The 23,534-nt window shown below is 36.6% G+C and overlaps 1 protein-coding gene across 2 annotated transcripts in view; it reads right to left on the bottom strand.

Annotated features, from left to right (window-relative positions):
- Nucleotides 1-616: 616 nt before the first annotated feature.
- LOC149310419 (polyribonucleotide nucleotidyltransferase 1, mitochondrial-like) overlaps nt 617-23,534 on the bottom strand; it is a 43,194-nt gene continuing 20,276 nt past the window's right edge. Inside the window, exons 15-29 of one of the 2 annotated variants that reach the window (XR_016281648.1) lie at nt 20,930-20,966; nt 18,770-18,836; nt 18,597-18,686; nt 18,164-18,217; nt 17,948-18,057; nt 16,603-16,674; nt 16,098-16,161; nt 13,319-13,402; nt 6,493-6,576; nt 5,640-5,746; nt 5,206-5,261; nt 3,873-3,951; nt 3,013-3,159; nt 2,536-2,583; nt 1,580-1,610 (exon numbers count right to left, since the gene is read on the bottom strand). Coding sequence is in view for 1 of the 2 variants with exons in the window: in XM_089528874.1 (XP_089385000.1) it covers nt 1,455-1,610; nt 2,536-2,583; nt 3,873-3,951; nt 5,206-5,261; nt 5,640-5,746; nt 6,493-6,576; nt 13,319-13,402; nt 16,098-16,161; nt 16,603-16,674; nt 17,948-18,057; nt 18,164-18,217; nt 18,597-18,686; nt 18,770-18,836; nt 20,930-20,966 (1,108 nt within the window). In the remaining variant the exon portion in view is untranslated. Of the gene's footprint in view, nt 1,611-2,535; nt 2,584-3,012; nt 3,160-3,872; nt 3,952-5,205; nt 5,262-5,639; nt 5,747-6,492; nt 6,577-13,318; nt 13,403-16,097; nt 16,162-16,602; nt 16,675-17,947; nt 18,058-18,163; nt 18,218-18,596; nt 18,687-18,769; nt 18,837-20,929; nt 20,967-23,534 lie in introns of both variants that reach the window. The other variant, XM_089528874.1, reaches the window with a different exon arrangement.

Genomic DNA, 23,534 nt, shown 5'->3' with positions numbered 1-23,534 from the left:
TGTATTTTTACAATTTCAATTTTGACAGTTCCAGGCTTTCAACACTTCTAGTATTTCTAAGGTTTGTTCGGTTGTTCTTTAACCTGTCTGTTCCTTTTTAAAACATGAGCTGTGCCTCCTTATTTTTTTTCTAAACAGGAATTGATAGTCTATAAGCCTTTTTTCCTGTACAACTCTCACCTCATTGGTCATTCATACATTCTGCCTTTCAGGTTAACAGCCCAACAACCCAAATTCCCAGGGATGCATTTCTTTGTATGGCGTACCATCAATGCATGTGCTTAAAGCAAGTGACCACCACACATTCCACATGATCAAGAGACAGAATCTTAAATGCATTTGTTAATCCCATCTAGAGCAGACTGATTGAATCAATGGAACAAGACAACCCATCTGTAAGTCCTTTGATTCAATGCTGCTATTGGATAAATAGGATCTACTCCAGTATGGACTAACAATTGGATCTGCCTTCTATATACAGACTATGATACTTCTGAAAAGTGCCCTTTTTAGAAATGGCTTTACATTACCAATGTAATGGTTTTAGGTGGCAGTTCCAAAGTAAACCTAAAATTCCATCAGCCTACAGACTGATTCAAATAAGTTGCGAAATATGTATTTTCTAAAACTTTTATTTGCACATTACCTTGCACAGTTCTTTCAACATTATAATTATCATACCCATCGCTGCCTTCGTTTTTAACAGTAGGTATGCAAATAAAATTCTACTGAAAGGGCTTCCAACTACTGCAGTCACATGCATTTTGGAAGACATTTCCTGTTCTCTAGTTCATATGCTAGAGAATTAGCTGGGTTTTAAAAATATTTACTTGCCAGTAGACTATCATATAAAAGAAAACTGTGAACATGTGTGGGAATGTAGTATGTCCATCTGTCTTGGTCCAGGCCTCAGAGGGAGAGAAGAATGCTGGACCTGATCCCCTCCCTCACCATTCCCTTCTTCTTTTGTGTCGTGTCTTTTTAGATTGTAAGCTTGAGGGCAGGGAACTGTCTATTATCCCCTCTGTTGTAAGCCGCCCAGATTCCCAGTGATTGGGTGGCATATAAATAAATCCTATTATTATTATGATTATTATTATTAGTGCACGTATCTTTAAGAACCTCTCAGTATCAGAGGTAAGGCATTAATTAGGCACTGATTTGTTCTGCAGTGGCTGAAGGTAACTATTCTGTTCATTTAGAAACCTCTGCCTCAGGTTTTACATGATTTATTAAGCTCTGTTAAGGAAAAACTCCATGGGAGGAAAAACACAACTGAAAATAATCTGGCATCCAAATATATTTATACAAAATTTGAAATGTGTGTGTATACAACTCTGCATGATAAGAACCTGCATGATAATTTACATGGTTTTTGCAACAATTACTCAGTCTCTTTCAGAAGTCCACAGTTTTGACTAAATCCAGTAGTACTCCTATGCTTTTGAAAGCTGCTAGGATGATGAAGTAGCAGACTCTGGAATAGCACCTCCCATTACTACATTGTTTTTGTCACTTAATGTTTTAACAACAGATGACGCTGGAGACTGAAGTACTTTCCGTGAGAGCCTCATTCTGCCATCAGTTGGATCACGTCCAAAATATTTCACCTGTTGGTAGGAAGAAATGAGATTAATCTCAATCTGTGGTAAATTCAGTAAGTTTCAATGTAAGAGTTATAAAATAGCACATCTTTAAAAAGAAATCCTAAATGCTAACAAATTTAACTACTGAAGTCAAAGTAAGGGTAGTAATAGGAAATCTCAGAAATGTTTGGAAGCCCCATTGATCCAAAAAAATTCCCCTTCTGAAGAGGTGAGTTATACATATGTATGAGGTTCCCACTGACGTATTGAGGTCACAGAGAACACTGAAATCCTTGTGATGGCAAGCTTTCATAGGCATTTTGTGGGGGTGAGTAGCTTGTAAAACAGGTTTATCAGCAAAGAACATGCTCCATTGTGAAAGGTGAAAAGATAGGCCCATGGTTCTACCTAGGAAAAATCAGAAATGGAAAGAACACTGAACTGAGGTTTACTAGTCAACTGCTATTTATGGCCAGTAATGGCCCACTCCCTCTGCTATGAGCCCCCTGGCAAGCATAAAAGGGTTTGCAAAGAGCATGCCATCTTTTCTCACTTGTACTAAGGCACAAAGAAGAAAAACTAAAATTAACCTACTGCTTGGAAGAATTGTTTGTTTTTTCTTATCTTTTCTAAGCCATAATGTAAACAAGAGACCCAAGGGGAGGATCTGCCTGTTAGTGTTCTGCTTGCCACAGAGCCTGGGGAATCTCTGACACCCAATGAGTGGTTCTGCAGGCACTCAAATAGACATATATTCTTTTTTAAAATACAATCTGACTGTATCCCACATGTTTCTTGAGGCTAAAGCACGAACCTATATATCACAGTACTGAACCATCACATATCCAGTGAAATGTAAAAAAGTAGTAGTTTCTGGACTGACTATATTAAGTAATAGACCATACCCATTTAAACAATTTTCATGTATTATAAGATATTGAAGTATTACCTGGATTTCTTGGCCAACCTCTAATCCAAGAGCACTAGGATGCTTAATCTAGAGCAAAATGTTCACACCATTAAATTTGTTTTTATAGCTCAATAATATTTTCAGTATGATTGGAAAGCATATAAAAGCATTTGCCAAAAAATTGTTGGGGGCATGGCGTTTACATTACGCACACCTTGAACACAGCCAGAAGCTGCACCGAGCTCACTCCAACCTGGAAGAACCAGCACAAAAAGTGCCAGCTTTGGGCTGCACTGGGGGCATTGTTGGAGGCCAGGTAGAGGACTGTGGCGGTGGCCTGGATTGGAAATGGGACCATGTGGTCGCCACAGTCCCGGTACAATTGGGGCAGGAGCAGCCTCTGCCCACTCCTTTTGCCCTATCTGCATGAGGTCTAAATGAACATTAGTAACAGAACTTCTTCCTATTGATTTATTAACATAAATTGAGGGGGAAATTGAGAAAAAAAAGATATACATTTATTCCTGCTTGAACTCTTGGTTCTTCAAAAGATAGTCTTTTTGATCGACTGGTACAATATCACCTCTTTCATGTCATTTCTCCCATCTTAGGTGTTGTCCACACAGGTCAAAAGGCTCGCGTTCCCCCTGCCATCAGTTCATCCTGTTTAGACAATGCAGGCCTAAACCCCAGGGCCAGGACCAAGTCTGATCAAGTGGATCTGACCCTATCCTGGAGAAATCACCCTTTATCCTGGGTCAATTTGCCCCCTGGTTTGCCATGGACTTTCCTGGAAAATCTACAGCAAACCCTGGCTGTTTAGATGCCCCGTCACCATGCCTGAGGTGGAAATGGGGTGCCTGGCTATGTGGGTGCAGTCAGGTGCTCCATTTCCATATTGGACACAGCGATGGAGGGCTTCACACTAGGAGTGACGGTGCAGTAAGGTAAGGAGCATGTGCCAGTAATGGATCCTGGGGTGCTGCAAAGATAGGTGTGTAAACACCAACCTTGATGAGCACCCGGTACAGAATACAGTGCGCCCTTTTATTACGTGGGGAATCTGTTCCAGACCTCCCACGTAACCCCCCCCACCTATGCCTGAGCCCCACTGAAAGTAATGGGGCTTGTGTATGATGCGATGGTGTGACAGTGCACGCCCAATTACTTTCAATGGGATGTGCTGCCCCTTACACCCCCGTGTGGCTTTCAGAGTATGCTAAAAGCCGCGTATAGCGTCCGTGTATGATGCGGACACACTGTAGTATGGGTTCAGGCTGTACTATCCTGGCCCTTCTGCTCAGCCCCTTAGCAGATTGTAGAAACAGTATTAGCCAGAAAAGAAAACTTTTTTGAAATGAAGGAAAAATAAATACCTTTCTCTGATCCAGTTGTGAATTGTGAAGTAGAACAGGAGTCATGTTTGGATACAATTTCACCATTACCCCAATATCTCTGCATTAAAAAGTGAAACCTGCATTAATTTCACAGGATGGCTGCAAGGAGGGATGCATAACATTAATATACTCCCTTAAAACTAAGCCAGTTTAACCCTTCCCCTTTTCTTTATAAATAATGTAACTTGTATTTTGTTACTTATTTCATCTATATTTACCTTGGTACACCCAAGTGTTAGATTACAAATCCCATCATATCTCACCAAGTGTGAAACCTGGTCTTGATGGAAGCTGTAGTTCAACACTTCCAGAGGGTACCAGGTTGATTTAAAGGTTTATAGAAGACATAGCAGAACAATAGACTGCAGTTGAGGGATTCAGACAATCCTTCAACTGCCCTCCTCCATACATAAATCCCTTTGAGTAACTATACATCCTTCCTTTATTTTACTTCCAACCCCATTCAAAATGACAGTTGCTAAGTCACCACCTATCTTTTTTTTAAAAAAATATCTTTATTGGATTTTATATCCATATATCCATATCTATGTTTAATCAGTTATTGACAAAAAACAAAATATATGCGTAAAACCACTTAGATAACAAATAACAACCTACAGCGCTATCAAAACATATCATTATCTACAACAAGTTTAGTACATCTTCCTTGTATGCCTTCAGGTGCATATCTACCTATCATATGTATCCAGTTTCGTCCATAACCTATTTCCGCTATATCATCAAATCCATTCCTGCTTTATTTTACATTTCTTATACCAATATTTTTCAATTGGTTCCCATTCCTTTAATTTCCCCCCCTTATTTTTATTGTCATTTATCAACAGTGTTAATTTATCTAATTCCTTCATTTCAATCACTTTCAGTACCCAGTCTTCTATTCTAGCTAAGTTTTTTTCCTTCCAATTCTTAGCTACAAATATTCTGGCCACTGTGATTACATATAACAAAATTCTCCAGAACTTATATTCCAGTGTACCCCCCAGACAGGATGTCATATTTAATAGAAATAATTCTGGTGTACACAGCTGTGCCGAGGCAACCACATGCACGCCAGCATCTAATGATGGTAATGGGCCTTGAGATGCTGTGTATTTGGTATCCACGGCAGTGTGTGTCTGGAACTGAAGCCCTGCTGATACTGAGGGCTGTCTATTTCAGGCTGTTTTAGGTGTATTGCTTTAATGTATGGTATGAGTTCCTTTGGGTCTCATATGAGAGAAAAGTGGGATTGCCAGAGAACACACAGACACACTACTAAACCTAATCAACTTTGGAAGGTATTTTCATTTACCTCAATTCTGTAATTGTGGCTGTATAAATAGCTCCAAATTCCAATTGATAGTCCTGCTGTAGAAAAACAAAAACAGTAAAAAAAGTTGCATAGAGAAAAACAGAAATTATAAAAATATACTGGTGAAGATCCAAGTAATAAAACCCATCTTGGAAACATAAGGGCTCTTTGACCTTTTGTTTTTTAAGCAGAAATAGTTTTTTAAAGGGTGGGATATGTTTGAAGAAACATTCAGAATTCTTCACTGGACCCCACAAGCCCTCTCATTCATTTACATGATCTTTTTGCACCATGGCCACCATATGTTATTTAAATACTGTTAAGTTCACTTAAAAAGCTATAGGAGAGGAAGTGACTGAACAAACATGCAGAAAGGATCTCCTCCAAAATTAATCATAAAATATAAATCTAAACTTATTAAAATATGTCCTTACATCATCTTTGCAGATTTCAGTAACAAATTCTTGTGCTTCATGCATAGCAGCTGGTGTTGGAGCAAATATGGAAAATGTCTCTTCATCTACTTGGCTAACAGTAACCCCTTTGTAATAAAAATATACAAAGAATTAATGGGTATATAAAATATACCTGCTGGTTTTATATAAATAAAGCTTAATAATAATAATAATAATAATAATAATAATAATAATAATAATAATAATGGTTTTATGCAAGAACAGTTAAGCAACTTACATTAGTGTAACACTTATGTTAGAAACAAATACTGCAAACACAATACTCCAAGTTTCTGCATACCACAAGGGGGAAAATGTGACCCCCTTGCCAAACCTACAGATTATTCCTTCATTGTCCACTAGGCAGAGCAGTCTCATTTGCACCAAGACAAACCAGAACACATCTCCACCAATGCACAAAAGTTTATGTATTACTTTCACTTTGTTTTGTCACCTCTACCATGTTCCATCTTAATGTGGAAAGTAGCATAAGTCTACTAGACAACAGTGGTCTAATAGTGGCAAGAAGTAAAGAGACTTTTTCAGTGCTACACTGCACTGCATTTCTACCACATGTGCCAAATACCAACTATCATAAAAATAGGCTAGATTTTACCTCCTTTTAAAAAATTTTTTATTAACTTTTATTTAACATATATACAATATAACATATAACATAACATGTTATGTTGTATAAGATTTTACCTCCTCTGTGTGTTTGCACCTTCACAAATGTTCACTGATAATCAATTTACAAATGCCCAAATGATCCAGGCTCAAGTGAAACTAATATACTGTGGTTAACATATGTGTCTAAAACAAGGTAACTCACCAGTTTCAGCTTGAAGTTTCTTTAAATTATAACCTCCGGGGCCAACAAATCTTGCCCTTTTCGATAATGGCACTTGAACTGTTTCTGAAAGGCAGAGGTTCATGTCATAAGCGTACAGTAAAAGCAGCAAGAGCAGCTAATTTTCTCCCCTTTCTGCCATAATACATATACCAATATTTATTTATTTATTTATTTATTTATTTATTTATTTATTATTGGCATTGGCACCAATTGAGAGGGATTTCCACAAGCTGAGAAGGTCCTCCCCCAATATCCTTCCACACCATGTTACCCACATACTGGTGAGACATAGAAGACAGGCCCCAGCAGATGGTATTTTCTCTGGTATGATAAAATTAAGATAAATGCAGAGTTTACTAATCATTATATTAAAAAATCTTTGTAAGGAATATGAAATAAATACAAAATAAGAGTGTGTTCTAAAATGCCTTTATGGATGTCTCACCCAATTAAGCTTTATATAGAAAAGAAACTGTATGTAGAGGTAAATGGGTAACATTGGGACCTTTTAATGCCTGACAGGGAGCAGGCACTACAGAATGAAAACAAATGAAGAATTGAGGTTGGAGAGATCTGAATTTCATTGGTATTATAGCAAGATATTTAAGAGATTCAAGATGGCTAAGAATTTATATGGTTTTAAAATAATAAAATCAGAATCTGAAACCCAATTGTATACCAATGATAGTCATTTAATTGCTAAAATGCATAAACTTTAGTTGAGAATGGATATGGTAGAATAGGTTGAAGAATGCATGATAAAATGGGTCCAGAATATAGGACACAACATACAAATCAATCAATGAGAGATAATGTTGACAAAGGATTTCAAGTTTACTTGAATAATGATTTAAAGGAGAATTTTTACAAAATTATGTACCCATGGTTTCTGTTACCAGTGAAACTTTTGAGGATGTATAAAGGTGTTACTAACACATCTTGGAAACAGGATCAAAAAGAGGGAACTTTTTTCTCATATGTGGTAGACTTGTGATAAAAAGATCAGTCTTTTTGATTTTGTGATAAAGTGAGAAAATATTGGACTCAGAATATATCTGGAAGATATTTTGAAAATTAATCTCCATTTGATGGATGAACAGATGGAGAAGAATGTATTCATTTTATGAGAAAATATTGGGGAGAAATAGGTATTTTAGATTTGAAGAATAATAGAATGGAATGATATGCAGACACATATAATGAATATATATTTAGAAGAAGTATAATGGGCCCTTGTTATCCACTGGGATTTGGTTCAAGGATCCCCCATGGATACCAAAATCCGTGGATGGCCATCTGTTAGGGATGATTTGATTGAGAGTTCCTGCATGGCAGGGGGTTGGACAGGGTGGCCTTTGTGGTCTCTTCCAACTCTATGATTTTACATCCTGCTCTCCTCTGCAGTTTCATCCAGTCTTTTGCACTCCCCTGAGGAAGATTTGTTCAGTCCCTTCACTGATGGCTTTCCAAAGTCAAACAAAACCTTTTCTACTAGGCTGATTTGTTTTGTTTTCCTGCTCCCTGTATTTTAATTGAGAGTTCTTTTGAAAACATTGTTTCCTTGTTTGAACTATTTTATTATGGAACTATGATTATTGTCTTGGTTTTTTTTTTTAAATGGCCCAAACAAATAATTAAACCATCAAGCAAATTTTCATACCCCAATTTTGATCAGTCCAATAGTAACTGCTTGGGTGACCATACATAAGATAGATACAGACAGGAATTTAGATGAGAGAACAGTCTACCATAGGTGTACTAGGTCTCTGACAGCTATGGGTTGCATCATTCATAAAAAAAATGACTTTAAAACACCTATTTTGCACATCGAGGAAAAACAAGTATAAGATGCAGGTGTCTCGACTCTGAATCCCATTCTGGGAAAAGGCAAGATGTAAATAAATAAAATAAAATGGGGAACATTTTCCCCCCAAATAATATTTATTAAGTTTCAAAGAAACACCTAACACAGCAATCCACAATACACCTACATAATAAATCACCAAACACACCCATTCCCACCCCCCCAATACACATTTCATCTCACACCCCATCCTCCAACATCTCAAACACCCCCTTTAACACAATCTTACCTCTTACCTACATTCATCCCTTTGACTTCCTTCCCCTTTGACTATCCTTTTTTCTTTGTGTATCTCTTATTTTCAGCAATTAACTACCAATAACTATACATTGATTATTGTACATAAATCATTTTCTCCATCACGAATGCTATGCTTTCCTTAGCATATACATAATCAAATATTATTCTAAATCACAAATCAGATCGGAAATAACCTTCCAATTTCCATTAACTCATTTAGCATCCTCAAAAACATCTCCATTTTGCTTCCTCATATACTCGAATACCAATATCCATTCATCATTAATTCGTCTTGTTATATTCCCCATTTTTTCATCTCTTATTGTTTGTGTCATTTTATCCAATATTATTATTTCCATAAGTTTTGAAATCCATTGTTCTGTTTTTGGAATATCTTTTGTTTTCCAATTCTGTGCGATTAAGATTCTTGCTACTGTTGTCATATAAAACAATTGTTTCCCATATTTCCTTTCATTTTTAATATCAAATATTCCCAATAGGAAGCTTTCAGGTTTTAATTCTAATTTAATTTGTAATATTTCCTCAATTAAATATCTGATTTGTTTCCAAAATTTCTTTATAGCTTTGCAATTCCACCAGCAGTGTATGAATGTACCTTTTGTTTCCCCACATTTCCAACATTTGTTACTTCTATTTTTATAAATTGTGGCTATTTTTTCTGGAGTTAGATACCATCGATAAAACATCTTATACTAATTTTCTTTGATGTTTTGGGATGCACTGTACTTTAGACTTTTTGACCACACATGTTCCCATTGATCGAATTGTATATTATAACCGATATAGTAGGCCCATTTAATCATAGTATCCTTCACCACCTCTCCCTCCATTTCCCATTCTAATAACTTCTTATACAGTTTACCAATTAATTTATCCTGATCCTTCGTTAATAATCTCTCTAATTCTGTTTTGTTTTCTACCTCCCCATAAACCTTTAAATCTTTCATGGTCCTCTCATAAATTCTCCTATAGGCATACCATCCCATGTCAAAACCTAATTGTTCCAATTCTGTCTGTGTTTTTATTTTTATCTTGCCTTGATCTTTCTTTGTCAATTTGTTATATTTAAACCATTTTTCTCGCCGAATCATTTCTTTCCTATAAATAGCCTCATGGGGTGAGAGCCACATAGGGAATTTATGCATAATTCTATTCTTGCATTTGTTCCACACCATTAATAAATTCTTCCTAATACTGTGGCTATTTATTATTTGGTTAACTTTTTCCTTATCATATGCCAAATATGCATGGAACCCATAGCTTAAGCCGTCCCCCTCCAACTCTAACAGTCTTCTTTCTTCCAAGTTTATCCACTCTTTTAACCACATTAAGCTACATGCTTCCGCATACAATTGTAAATTTGGTAGAGCCAATCCTCCTCTTTCTTGAGCATCCTGTAGCAGTTTTAATTTTATCCTTGGTCTCTTGCCTTGCCAAATAAATTTCACAATATCTCTTTCCCAAATTTTAAATGGTTTGTTTGAATGTATAATAGGAATCATTTGAAATAAAAAAAAGTATTTTTGGTAGTACAGACATTTTTATTGCTGCTATCCTACCTAGTAAAGTTAATTGTAATTTTTTCCAATTTGCGAGGTCCTTCTTTATTTCTGACCATAATTTTACATAATTATTTTCAAATAATTCATTTGTTTTCTTAGATATCCATATACCCAAATATTTTACCTTTTTGTTTATCTTGATCCCTGCTTTTTCTTGTAATCTTATCTCCTCTTCTGATTTTATATTCTTTGTTACAATTGCCGATTTATGTTTGTTGATTTTGCACCCTGTTAATTTTCCAAACTCTTCAATTATTTCCATTAATTTTTCTATATTATTTTGAGGGTCTTCCAAATTTATCACAATGTCATCTGCAAACGCCCAAATTTTGTAATGATGTTGCTTTATTTTCACACCCTGTATCCTTTCCAAATCCTTGATTCTAATTACTAAAGTTTTCATTATTAATAAAAAGAGAAGAGGAGATAGTGGGCACCCCTTGCCTTGTGCCTCTTTCAATATTAATTGAATTTGTTAATTCTCTGTTAATCCTAATTTTTGCTTTTTGGCTTGTATAAATTTGCGAAATCCAATTCTTATAATTTGGTCCTATATTAGTATCATCTATAATTTCCATCAATGCTGCCCAATCCACTGAATCGAAGGCCTTCTCCATATCCACAAAAACCAGACCTAATTTTTTATCACAATGTCTTTCATAATACTCCAATATATTCAATATATATCTCATGTTATTTTTCATATATCTTTTTGGTAAAAATCCGCACTGGTCTTCATCTATCAAATATTCTAAACAATTTCTAAGTCTTTGTGCCATAATTGTAGCGAATATTTTGTAATCAAGGTTTAGTAGTGAAATTGGTCTGTAATTTGCTGCCTCTAATACATCTTTATCTTCTTTTGGTAATAAAATTATTTCTGATTCCCTCCAGGTTTCCAGTATCTTCCCTTTTATGGCCTCATTCATCACTAAACTCAACGGTTCTTTCAATTCGTCTTTAAATATTTTATAAAATTCTATTGGGTACCCATCAGGGCCTGGCGCTTTCCCATTTTTATTCCTTTCTATTGCTTTTTCCACCTCTTCTTGTGTTATTTCTGCTTCCAGTCTTGCTTTCTGTAACTCATTTAGTTAAAAAATTCCCTTTCCTCCCAAAAATTCCTTCAAAGTGTATTTATGCACTTGTTTTTTTGCATAGAGGTTTCCATAAAACTCTCTAAAGTGTTCCATTATTTCCACCTGTTTAGTTATCAATTCATTATTCCTCTTGATTTTTGTTATCACCTTCACCTGTTTTCTTTTTTTCAATCTTATAGACAGCCATTTCCCTGGTTTATTTGCGTTCTCAAAATATTGCTGATTAGCTCTTTTCATTTCATATCCTATCTCCTCTGTTAATTCCATCATTATTTGATCTTTCAGAATTTTATATTCATTCAGTACTTTTTGATTCCTTGGATTTCTATTCAGTAATAACTCTTTCTCCTTAAGATTTTTATTTAATTGTTATATTCTCTTGGCCCTTTCCTTCTTCATAACTGCATTCTGTTGAATCAAACTTCCCCTAATTACGGCTTTTGCTGCGTCCCATACTATATCCATATTTGTGCCCCTATCCAGATTTTCCTTAAAGTAATTCACTATCGTTTTCTTTATCACTTTCCTTACTTGTTCATTTCTCAATATATTGACATTTAATCTCCAATTGTATACTACCTTCTTCTTTGAAATATCTTTTAATACCAATGTTTGGGGATTGTGATCAGATGTCATTCTCGGCATAATCTCCATTTCTTTTACAAACTTTGCCAACATTTTAGTAACTAAAATTAGATCGATTCTAGCCAGCGAGTTGTGTCTAGCTGAGAAATGGGTATAATCCCTAGCATTGTTATATAAGTATCTCCACACGTCCAACAGGCCTATGTTTTCTACCAATTTAAAAAATGATTTTGGCAATTTTCCCTGTTTTTCCTTCATGATCTTGCTTGATTTTCTGTCCCATTCCAGGTTGACCACCCCGTTACAATCACCTAGTAATATTACATCATCATATTTATTTTCTAATAGAATGTTTTGTATAACCTCAAAAAACTTTGCTTTTTTCTCTTGTGGCGTATATATACCTAATATTAAGATTTTATTCCCCTGTAGTTTCACTTCTACTCCCAAAATATAACCTTTATCACCATTATAAATTTCTCTGACCTCCAATTTTTCGTTTACATATATAACCACTCCTTTTTTCCTTTTTTTATTTGCTGAAATAAAACTATTACCTAATTTCTTGTTTTCAATATATTTTGTTTCACCTTGTTTGATATGTGTCTCTTGTAGGCATATTATTTCACATTTCTGTCTCACTAGAAAATGGTACACCGACCTTCTCTTATGGGGTGAGTTCAATCCATTCACGTTCCAGCTTAACACTTTCATAGTATCTATATTATATATCAAATCTTTATTTGTTAAGTACTCAGTTATATAAGGAAGCAATCCAAGAGAATATAACTACAACACTTATTCCCAGAACCAACAACAAGAAACAACAACAAATAACCAAGTTATCAAAATGGAGAACATTTTTGATGTACAGCCGCCCCTCCTAACTTGCGGATCTGAAATCTGCGACCTCAAATATCTGCGGAGGTGCAACCCACACTATTTCCAATGGCGCATGCCTGGGCTGTGCACCCAGGGGTGTGCCCCATTCAAGCATGAGGCTTGAATATGCTTGAGCCTCCATTTTCGCAGGGGGGTGGGTGGGTCTGGAACGGATTTCCCATTAAAATGGAGGACCAACTGTATCTGCATTTTTAGAAAACTAATTCAATTCAGAGTTTCCAGACCAATAATGCAGATTGGAACATCATTTCTCCTTCAAACTGTGCATGTCTTAAGTTCTGTGGTACAGTGTGTTGGGAAAATTTGCATACCAAATAAAGATGAATATATTTGTGTATTAATAAAACAGTATTAGGGGTTAACTCAATGGGCCTCTTTTAACTCTGTGATTCTATAATTCTAATGTAGATTTGGGAACTGGATAAAACAGAATTTTGACTGAATTAAAACTGATATGGACTAGAAACAGACTGATTTTCTAATCCCAACCTCCAGGCAACCCATCCTTCGTTAGATATGTAAGCTATTACCAACAAGTGGTCCATTCTCTTTCCTGCTTGCTCTGGGTTTTGCAATTGCTTTATTCATAATCTGCAAAATCTCTCTCTTTGCCACTATGGAGAAAAAGAAAAAAAATCCAGCTTAAATAGAGAACACACACATTAACATTTTCATTTCTAAAAGTCCTCCTTGATTACTGCAAGAGTACTCTTTCTTTTGTAAGATTCTAACATGACTAACCATGCAAACCTTTTACACTGCTGCATCACAGCAAGGGTTTGAGGCGCTTTTGGGGAGTCCTATTGTTAAACAAATAGCAGAGCTATTTCTCATCTTAGGCTTTGTAAGGACATTCAATACATCAGGTTTTGTGTCCAGCTTTGTGCATTTTTTCAGGATTTTTAAAAGCCTTCCATCTTCCCCCAGGTAGTTCTATTTCAAAAAGCTTAAACCTGCTGAGGAATAAGGAACATTCATTCTCTTTTGTGTTTAATGCTGCCTCTATTGTCTTGTTGGCCATACACACAGCTTTTGTGTGTTGGGTTTTTGAGTTTAAAAATATAGTATCCAGTAAGGTTAATCAGCTTCCTCACACTACCTAAATAATGGGTCTGCACATAAGAGACATGGGAGGGGGGAAAATCAAATTTACTTCTTTGCTACAATTATTCACATCTAGCTGCACATGATTATTTTCTTAAGACACCGTGTCTCTCACAAGCAGACTAGCTAGCTAGCCAATGAAGGTGAGGCAAAAGTGCTTTCCTAAGAAGGAAAGAGACCAGCTTTCTTTAGAAAGAGCAAGCATACTGGGTGGCACAGTTTATTAACCATAAATAACAGTTTGACTAAAGGGAAAAAAACAGTTAAGGTTTATGTTGAAAATTGTCATGGCCAGCCAAGATGAGCTCTCGGAGGATGAAGAGGAGGATGAGCCTCCTCCAGAGCAAGGGCTGATTGAGGCTATGCCAGGTGTTAGTTTTGCTCTGCCAGGTCCCAGCTGTGCTTCCCCAGCCCCAGAGCAGGAGGTCCAACCAGGTCCTCGTGCCGAGGAAAGGCCTTCTATGGTGCCACAGCCTAGTAGTGATTCAGGAGACGAGGTGTGCCTGCAAGTGCCTTCTTATCAAGAGAGAAGGGCTGAGAGTGCTTGCAGGCGCAGATCCAGGAGGATTGCAGAAAGACAATCGGCAAACCAGCCTCAGGTGGCTTGAGGGAGAGCTTCCCTGATTTAAGTGGGAGAGAGGCTTGAGTTTGTTGCTAGAGTTTATTGCATGAGCCCTTGGTGTGATTGCTGTTGCTCTAGCTCCTGACATCTTGTTACCTTGCTACCTTGACCTCGGACCGGACCTTTGTTATCTCTTGGCTATTGTGACCTCGGACTGTTTTGACCGCGCTGCTTTCTGGCTTCCTGACTTCGGCTCGTCTTTCGGCACGCTTGACTTTCTGCAACCCCGACACTGGCTTGTTTTCTCGGCTTGCTCCTTGACTGCTTCTCCACAAGGGTTGTTTTGCCTACACGTGTTGGTTGCAGGCTTGGTTATCAGCATAAGTCAGAGATTGCTGGCAGCAATCCCGGACAAAAATCAAACTAGATTATCTAAATTTCAACCTACAAGGTGTTTTTCCCCATATGGAGTAAGCCTTCATATTTTAATCACTTTTAATTGGTAGATTAATTAGCTACACATATTAGCAGATTATTCATCAGAGCAGCAATTAAAGGAACTTCTGAGTTTGCCTTTGGATGTTTTTTTTTTGCTTTAAGTGTTACTTTAAAAAGAAAATACAAGAGATGAAATATGAAAATTAAATAAAATTAAAATTATTATTAAAATTAGCCTTATCTTCTCACAATGAAAAGTAAGTTTTCCATATTAAATTCAAGTTTGTGCTTTAATAAGACATCCAACTGAGTTAATACAAAAATGTATTCAAATTTAATGTGTCAATTAACTGGCGGAAAGGGAGGTGAACAACCAACTAAAAATAATTGGCAAAATGAATATAAAGTGAAAAACTCTCTATACTTCACCACTAAATTCTTATGGCTATATGTAAGGAGTTCCTTGTCCCTACCCAAATATATCATATTTGATATCATTTGCAGGTTCTTCCTTCACAACAACTATTTGTGCCTTCTGTATTAATCAGTATTCTGTATTGCCTCTACTTTAGACAGAAGGTCTTTGAATAATGTTAATGAGGTCAATAAGCAATCAAACTTTATCAAATTTCTTCATCTGTTAAAATTTACTCTGTATATCATAAATTAAGACACACAATCTATAAATATCAGAGGAAAAGGTGACACAAGCAGTCCTGTGTGCTTGCCTTATTTCACTTTAAATGATAGATCAGTTATTTGTAAAATAAGGGACACAGTCTTCATAAATGCATGCATTCCTTATATATTGAAATCCTTGTCATGTCACTAAACTTTCTGTATTTGGAGAAGGGGAATGAAGGAGAACTTATTAGTTTCAGAGAGGATGGCTTTTATTTGATGTATGTCAAGCATGCAGTATACAGAATATCTGAGCTCCACTGTACTTGGCATAAATAAAAAGAGTAACACGCTTACAGACCCTTTACTCTCATCCCATGTACACAGACATTAATTCTGCATTGTTTAATGTTTTTCTCTATAGCCCTTATCACATGACACTGTTATAGTGCTGTATTTCACTTTAAATGCCATGGCAACACTCTGTGGAATTCTGGGCTTTGTACAACAGATTACACCTTTCAAGCAACAAAACTGATACAATACAAAAATTAAAAATCAAATACTGTGGCTTCTGCACTTACCTGTGGCTTGCTGAATAGCTTCCATCACGATTTTTAGGGGTATTCCTGGTAGCTTGATATCAGCCTAATAATGCACAAATGGAAATCACTTAAATACACCAATAGCACTACAGTGGTCCCTCCACATTTGCTGGGGTTAGGGGTTAAGGACCCCTGTGAATGTGGAAAAAAACACAAATAAAAAATAATATTCTTTTTACCTAAGAGAATACCTCTCTAGGAATCTCCAGGTCCTCAAGTGCAACTCTATGGTCAAAATCTGCCACAGGTTGATCACATAACCATGCTGGAGGACCTACAAATATCCAGAGAAATATTTTCTCTAGGAACTTCTAGGTTCTCCAGCGCAACCTTATGGTTAACATCTGGCAGAGTTGCATTGGAGGAGCTAGAGATTCCCTGGGAGAACATATTAACCAAAACTGCAAATGTGGAGGGCCAACTGTATTTTCTATAGCACCTTGAGGTATTTTTAATTTTATTTTTTGGGAACTGAGAAACATACCTGTAAAGCAGTTATTCCTTTATTTGTTCCAGCCATTTTGAAGTCCATATCACCATTATAATCTTCTATACCCTGCAAAAAGAAGTACATTTGAAACACCTTTCTACCCACAAACTCAACAGCCTTTAATGAACACAAGTTCCACTCTGTTACAATGGGTAAATGTTCAAGTCCAAGCATGCAACATCCTTCTACTGCAGGGACTTTGTTGGTAATTCCTCCCCTACTGGACTTTCATGTCCTCCTTGGAGAAAATCAAACAAGATATTTTTAAAGTTTATAATAATAACTTTATTACGGCCATTTGGCCAGCACATTTTTAAAGTTTAACCAAGTCTGAGTACATGACAAGATTAATCTAGCCTGAGGGCAGGGAACCATCTATTATCCCCTCTGTTGTAAGCCGCCTGGATTCCCAGTGATTGGGCAGCATATAAATAAATCCTATTATTATTATTATTATTATTAATCTGATTTTAAGGCAATTAAAGTGCTGAGAATTTTGCCTGAGCATACAAACTCCTTCAGAAGGAGTAGTCAATGTGAGATTTGGCATAGGCATGGAAATCTTACAAAGTAAAGACATTTTAGATATTTGGACATGCACAGTTAATGGTAACATCAATCTATTACTATGTACAATAGCCCATCAAAGTCTTATTCCTAAATGGTGCATTAGGAGGTTAGGTGGGTGCTAGGTCCACAAACCGAGCACTGTCCAGTAGCCACATTTAACACAACACTGCACTTTTACAGTGCTTTCACAATGTTCAAAGTGCTTCATGTATATTGTACTGTAACCCTGAGAGATGGGTGTCTATTATATTGCATGTGGAAAGGACACAGGAGAAGAAAGAGTGGCTTGCCCATGGCAATTCACCAATAAATTCATGGTAGAGTTGAGATTCAAACTGGATTTCCCAATTCATAGCTCTTTCTCTTATCTCCCTGTGAATATGAACATTAAGTATAATTTGTAAGGGTCACAGATTTCAGGTTTTTTTTTTTACATCTGGATTTTAATTACCTTGATGAAGAAAAACACAGAGTATAAACTTTCTTGAGACCGAGCCTGGTGTAGTGGTTTGAATGTTGGATTAGAACTCTGAGTCCTGGGTTCGAATCTATGCTTAGCCACAGAAACCTACTGGATGGCCTTGGGCAAATCACACTCCCAGCATCAGATGAAGGCCAGGAAAAAAACCTTCTGAACAAATTCTGCCACTTAGAACTCCATGATAAGTTCGACTTATCATAAATCAGAAATATCTTAAAGGCACACAATAACAAACAAAGTTTCTTGGGCTGATAATATCTCAAATAACACTCAACAAGAAACGCTCACCAGAATGTCTGTTAGCAAACGATAATCCTCAATGTCTCCATTTTTTTCTGAGTTAGGCCTGGTAACCAGACCTACAGCAACACCTGCTACAGCCGATGAAATTGGCACCCCTAACAGTAAGAGAGAAATATATATTTCAGGTTATGATAGCAGTTCCAAAGGCCTCTAATATACAAATGTATCCAAGATATTAATTTATTGTTGTGAACAGCATACCTGCATCCATCAATGCTAAACTCCCACCACAAGCAGAAGCCATTGATGATGACCCTAGACAAAAAATCGTAAGTTACACCAACCATCTTTTTTCCAAGTATTTACCATTTTTCTAAAGTTAAATTATCTGCAAATGAATACATTTCCCAGCAACACAAGGGATATGCATAACCATTTGCCATTTTTTGATTCATAATCTCCCCATGACTTTTGTACTTTCCATTCTAGATAAAGGAAACACACAGCTGCCACTTACATTTGATACATTTTGAACATTTCAACCAAATTTCCAACTGACATCACAAAAGAAAATGATGATAGGCCCCTACTATACTTTCACTTCTACAGTTAGAGCACTGCCAGAGAGATCTAATTGCAGCTCCCTTTTTTAAAAACCTAAATTGTGGCAAGAGACTAAAAGAAATACAAATACCATTTGATTCCAATACTTCTGAAGTAACTCTTATTGTGAAAGGGAATTCACTGGGAATCACTGGCTTCAAAGCCTTCTCCGCAAGTGCACCTACAAACAAAAATTATGCCATAAATACAAAGATTATTTTGGTTTCAGTGCAAATATTCAGCTTTTTCACCTTTTATACTCACCATGACCAAGTTCTCTTCTGTTTGCACTTGAAATTTTACCAATCTCATTAGTCGCATATGGAGGAAACTGTAAGAAGAGGAAAGTTAATATAACACACTCATTTGTTAACATTCATTTTAAGGCAAAGGCAAATGAAATTCATAAAAGTCTTTACATGTCTTTTTAGATTGTAAGCCTGAGGGCAGGGAACCGTCTAATTAAAAAGATTGTATGTACAGCGCTGTGTAAATTTACAGCGCTTTATAAATAAAGGTTAATAATAATAATAATAATGAATGAAAGATAGGTAGACCATGAAACATGAATCATTTGCAGATGAATACAATATCCTTCTTAGGCTAGCTGGATAAAAGATCTCCAGCCATGTATTTTAAATGGTTCACTTTAATCTAATACTGTATATCTACAGTATCTACGGTAACATTTTAAAAATTAAACCATCAGCTTAAGTTTAAGCACAGCTAAATCTTCTGAAATCAATGAGGCGAGGCCTTCCCTGACTATGCAATAATGTAGCTGAATTATGATATTTTTAAATCACAATGTAAACATCTATCAACTAAAGTGTCTAATTAGCTGACACCATACAAACACTGTTATATGTATATGTTGCATATTAGAGTTGTCTCTTCCTATTCGTGAGGGATCCATTCCCCCCACCAGCAAATCGGGAAAATCGCCAATACTGGAGCCCCATTTCTACGTGCTGCAACAGTGCCTTTCATCTACCCTCACACAATGGGGGGTGCTCCTGTGTGCGGCGCTACACACACGTCATTATGTCCTTCCTGGCTTGCTGTCCCCGAAAATGAGGGACGCGAACAGCAAGACCGCAAATCGGGAGAAACGACTGTATATCAATTAAAGGTTCTAATCAACTAACATTGTACCAATAGGAATTTAAATTAATACACAATTTTAGACAGTTTTATTTATATGTTAAAATATCCTGTTATCCCCATGTGAAAACGAAACTAGAAAACCTCATGTTTTAAAGCCCACAAAAAAACTGAACAAATGCCTTAATGTTTAATTCAAAGTGAGTAAATATTCAAAACCAAACTTTCTTCTACATGCACAAAAAAGTTCAGGGGGCAATACAGGCTGCAGCTGCAGAGCATTTTCAATAATCACGTATCTGGCTCAGATAGATTTGACCACTCCTGTGCATTCACACCACACTTAATCTTCTTCCCATAAAGTCTCTCCCTCTCACTTGATAGATAGCTACACTTTCCTGGGCAGGAGGCACACCTCCTTCCACATAACACATACAATACAAAAAGGAAGAAGGCGAGTTCTTCCATTTACCTGCTCAGGAAAAATATAGTACTGTAGTTACCATCGAAGTGAACAGAAAACACAGATTGGGCAGGTGTATCAGTGGCAGCAAGGGCTCCTCCAGCACTCCAGAAGAGCACTGGAAGTCAAGAGGTGAGTAGAAAGGAATTTTCCTTTCAGATATCAGTACAGGCAAAAATGGATGTGATGGAATCATCTATCCAGGTTAGCAGCGTCAGCGACAGGAGTCCAAGGGTTGGAAATGCAAGGTTGAAACAGGGGATTCCATCACATTGGGCTATGTTTATACTTATTAACTACAGGTTGAATCGCCCTTATCTGAAAAGCTTGGGAACAGAAATGTTTTTGAATTTGGGTTTTTCAAATTTTTTTGGAATATCTGTGTTTGCATATATGTACATAATGATTTTGCAGATGAAACCCAGGTCTAATCATAATTCATTTATGCTTCATATACACCTTATACTGAAGGTAATTTTATACAGTATTTTAAATAATTTTTATACACGAAACAAAGTTTGTGTACAATGAACTGTCAGAACGGAAATGTTTCATTATCTCAGCCACCCATGAAGTAAGTTTCAGTTTTTGGAAAATTTCAGAATTCCGGATAAGGGATACTCAACTTGTACAATTCTTCTTAGAAAGTGAACAAAATGGCACAAAGTAATAGAACCACAGACACCAATAAAAATAATGCCATTTTAAACTCTAGATGATTTTTCTACAGGACCACTCTATATTACGTCCCAGCAAATTCCTTTTAATGTAGTAGATGCTTTTCCTAAGAAAGAGCAAAATGAAGTCAGGCATAAGTTTTAAAGCACTTTCATCTACAGGAAGAAAATAAGTCATACCTCATAATGGAGCATGAAGTTTTTTTCTTTTATTCCACTAAAAATAGAAAAAAGTGTTAAACAGAATTAAATGAGATGAACAGAATTTAATTTAATTTAATATATTTATAAATAATTTAATAAAGCTTAGGCCTGTTACAGACTGCCAAAATAAAGCTGCTTCGGGTCTCTTTGGAGGTATGCTATTTAAATGATGCATGGGTCTTAAGAGTCCGGAGGTCACGTCAAAGCCACACTCCATTCCTAAGCACTGGAGTGCAGCTTTGGTGCAGCTTCCGGATTCTTAGGGTGCATGCATCATTTAAACAGCATACCTCCAAAGAGACCCGAAGCAGCTTTATTTTGGCAGTCTGTAACAGGCCATTGTCTACTCCGTCTTTTCTTAGGAATACATAAGTCAGGTACTGGGCTTGGGAGACTCCATTTTAGGGAACATCTCTTTCGCCATGTAAGCTTGCAAACTCCTTGACATCCTGCTTCAAACACCACCTAGTCATACTGCTAAATCAAATAGAAAACAAAACAAGGCCTTTTTGTGTAGTAACCAAAATGCTCTTATCCCAGGGAGGTTGGGCTGGCTTGACCTAACAGAGATCAAAGAGTCAACTGAGGACACCGAGTGCTTTTATATTGTTAAAACTAAGTAGATCTGAGTCTGATCTGTGCATGGTTCAATGGGAAATTGTTTGGATAAACAAGGGATTATAAATACATACTGCACACAAGCACTCATAATCAATACTGAGAAGATCTTAGAGGATTGCAAACCGGTTGAAGATTTTTTAATTTATTAATCCTTTTACTCAATTAACTAAACACATTAGCCAGGCCATATTAGAACCCCCTTTATGTGACACTGAAGGCTATGAAATATAACCTTTGTTTGACTATAACTTACAGTTGGTTGGTTTTGCTTACACACAATACAAAACGAGCCTCACCCCTAATGTCATATCCTCTAAATGTAGAAACCTCCATCAACACATACTATATAGCCCAAGAATATGAGGCCGAAAAGGGTGTCCCAATCAATGGCTTCACAGCTATAAGCATAAACTGGAATGGGTCCAAGCCCCAAAACAGCTAGTGAAAAGACAAGTCCAGTGTTTCTCACTTGTGGAAGAGATAAAGAAAACAAAGTCCCATGTGCTGTTGATGGTCCAGAAACTTCATTATCTTAAAAAGCTCAATGGACTTTGACCTTTTCACAAATTGGCCTTCTTCAAGGGCTATTGTAAAATGAATAAAAGTACATTTCTTATAGTTGTGATATTTCAAAAAAAAATATGTTTTTAGAGATGATTTATGTGTTGTCCCAATACCACAACTATAATAAAGGTTAGGCTTTTTAGGATAATAAAAGTTTGTGGACTACCAACAGCATGTGGGACTTTGTTTCCTTTATTTCTTCCACTGTGAATACATTCTTTCTAGTTTTTTGTTCTGTTTCTCATTTGTGGACATAATAATTTCAGATTCAGACTTCACACAAAGCTTCTTGCTTGTTACAATGTGCAAAGACACCTGGCATGAACAGAATGAACAGGTTGTATGCACTAGAGAACACAGTATTAGTTTAAAAAGTTGAAAATGCTTATGTTGAAAATAAAGCCAAAATTTATAACTTTTTGCAGGATGTGACTGGACCCACAGTTTGAAATTGGCTTGTTTTAATACTGAACAGTATTGTTTTTTTTAAATGAACCATGATTTTCAGCCCAAATGCAATGCTAACCTGGGATTCTATAAATTTGGTCAGACTAAATGCGTGAAGGCACTCTCTCAGCTATGCGAGAGGAGAAGGAAGTTGCAGAACACACAATCACTGTGAAGCACTCAAGCATGGTGTAATGTTGCATTGTTAGGAAAAAGCTGTATTTTAATATTTTATCTCTCTCAGCATGCAGACAATTAACCTTCAGCACAATGATTAAAATTTGCCCTCACCAGTTAAAACTGACAACATGGAATAATTAAATAATTTAAAATAAGTTACTAATGCAGGGGTGGCTAACATGCTGCCTGAAAGAAGCCTCACTTGCTGTTTTTGTTAGGCACCACAGTATACCTATATCACCACTTACACAAAAGCAGTAAACCCCACAAAATTTGGAAGCTACCCGAATGTCCCCTTCAAAATCACCATGCTTTTCAAATTTCTTGCAACAAAATGCTTTTTCCAACATATCTTACAGTACTCTATGCATCTGAGGAATTAAACCAAATCTATGAAAGCTTATGCTACAATTTCTAGGGCTCAGTTAGCATCAAAGGTGCTACCCAGCAGATCTCAGTCATTGGACAGGAGTATACAGGGAAAGGTGGTCCTCCAAATATAGACGTATCAAACAATTTTGGGCTTTAACTGTCATTACCAGCATCTTGAATTCAGATTAGAAACATTTTAGCAGATTGAAAACATTTTGGTAGCCAGTACATTTCTTTTAGAACTGGCGTTATATGGTCTCTATAAGCTATTCCTGTCATCAGTCCAGCTGCTGCATTTTACACTAGCTGAAGCTTCTGAGTCATCTCCAAGGGCAGTCCCATGGAATTCAGTCAGGCTCCCATGTATGTCTGGCTTTAAAGTTGGGGTAGGAGTCAC

Source organism: Sceloporus occidentalis, unplaced genomic scaffold, assembly GCF_023333645.1.
Source record: "Sceloporus occidentalis isolate IW3139 unplaced genomic scaffold, rSceOcc1.0.p SCAF_6, whole genome shotgun sequence".
Taxonomy (NCBI): domain Eukaryota; kingdom Metazoa; phylum Chordata; class Lepidosauria; order Squamata; family Phrynosomatidae; genus Sceloporus; species Sceloporus occidentalis.
This window is presented reverse-complemented; position numbering and strand designations above follow the sequence as displayed.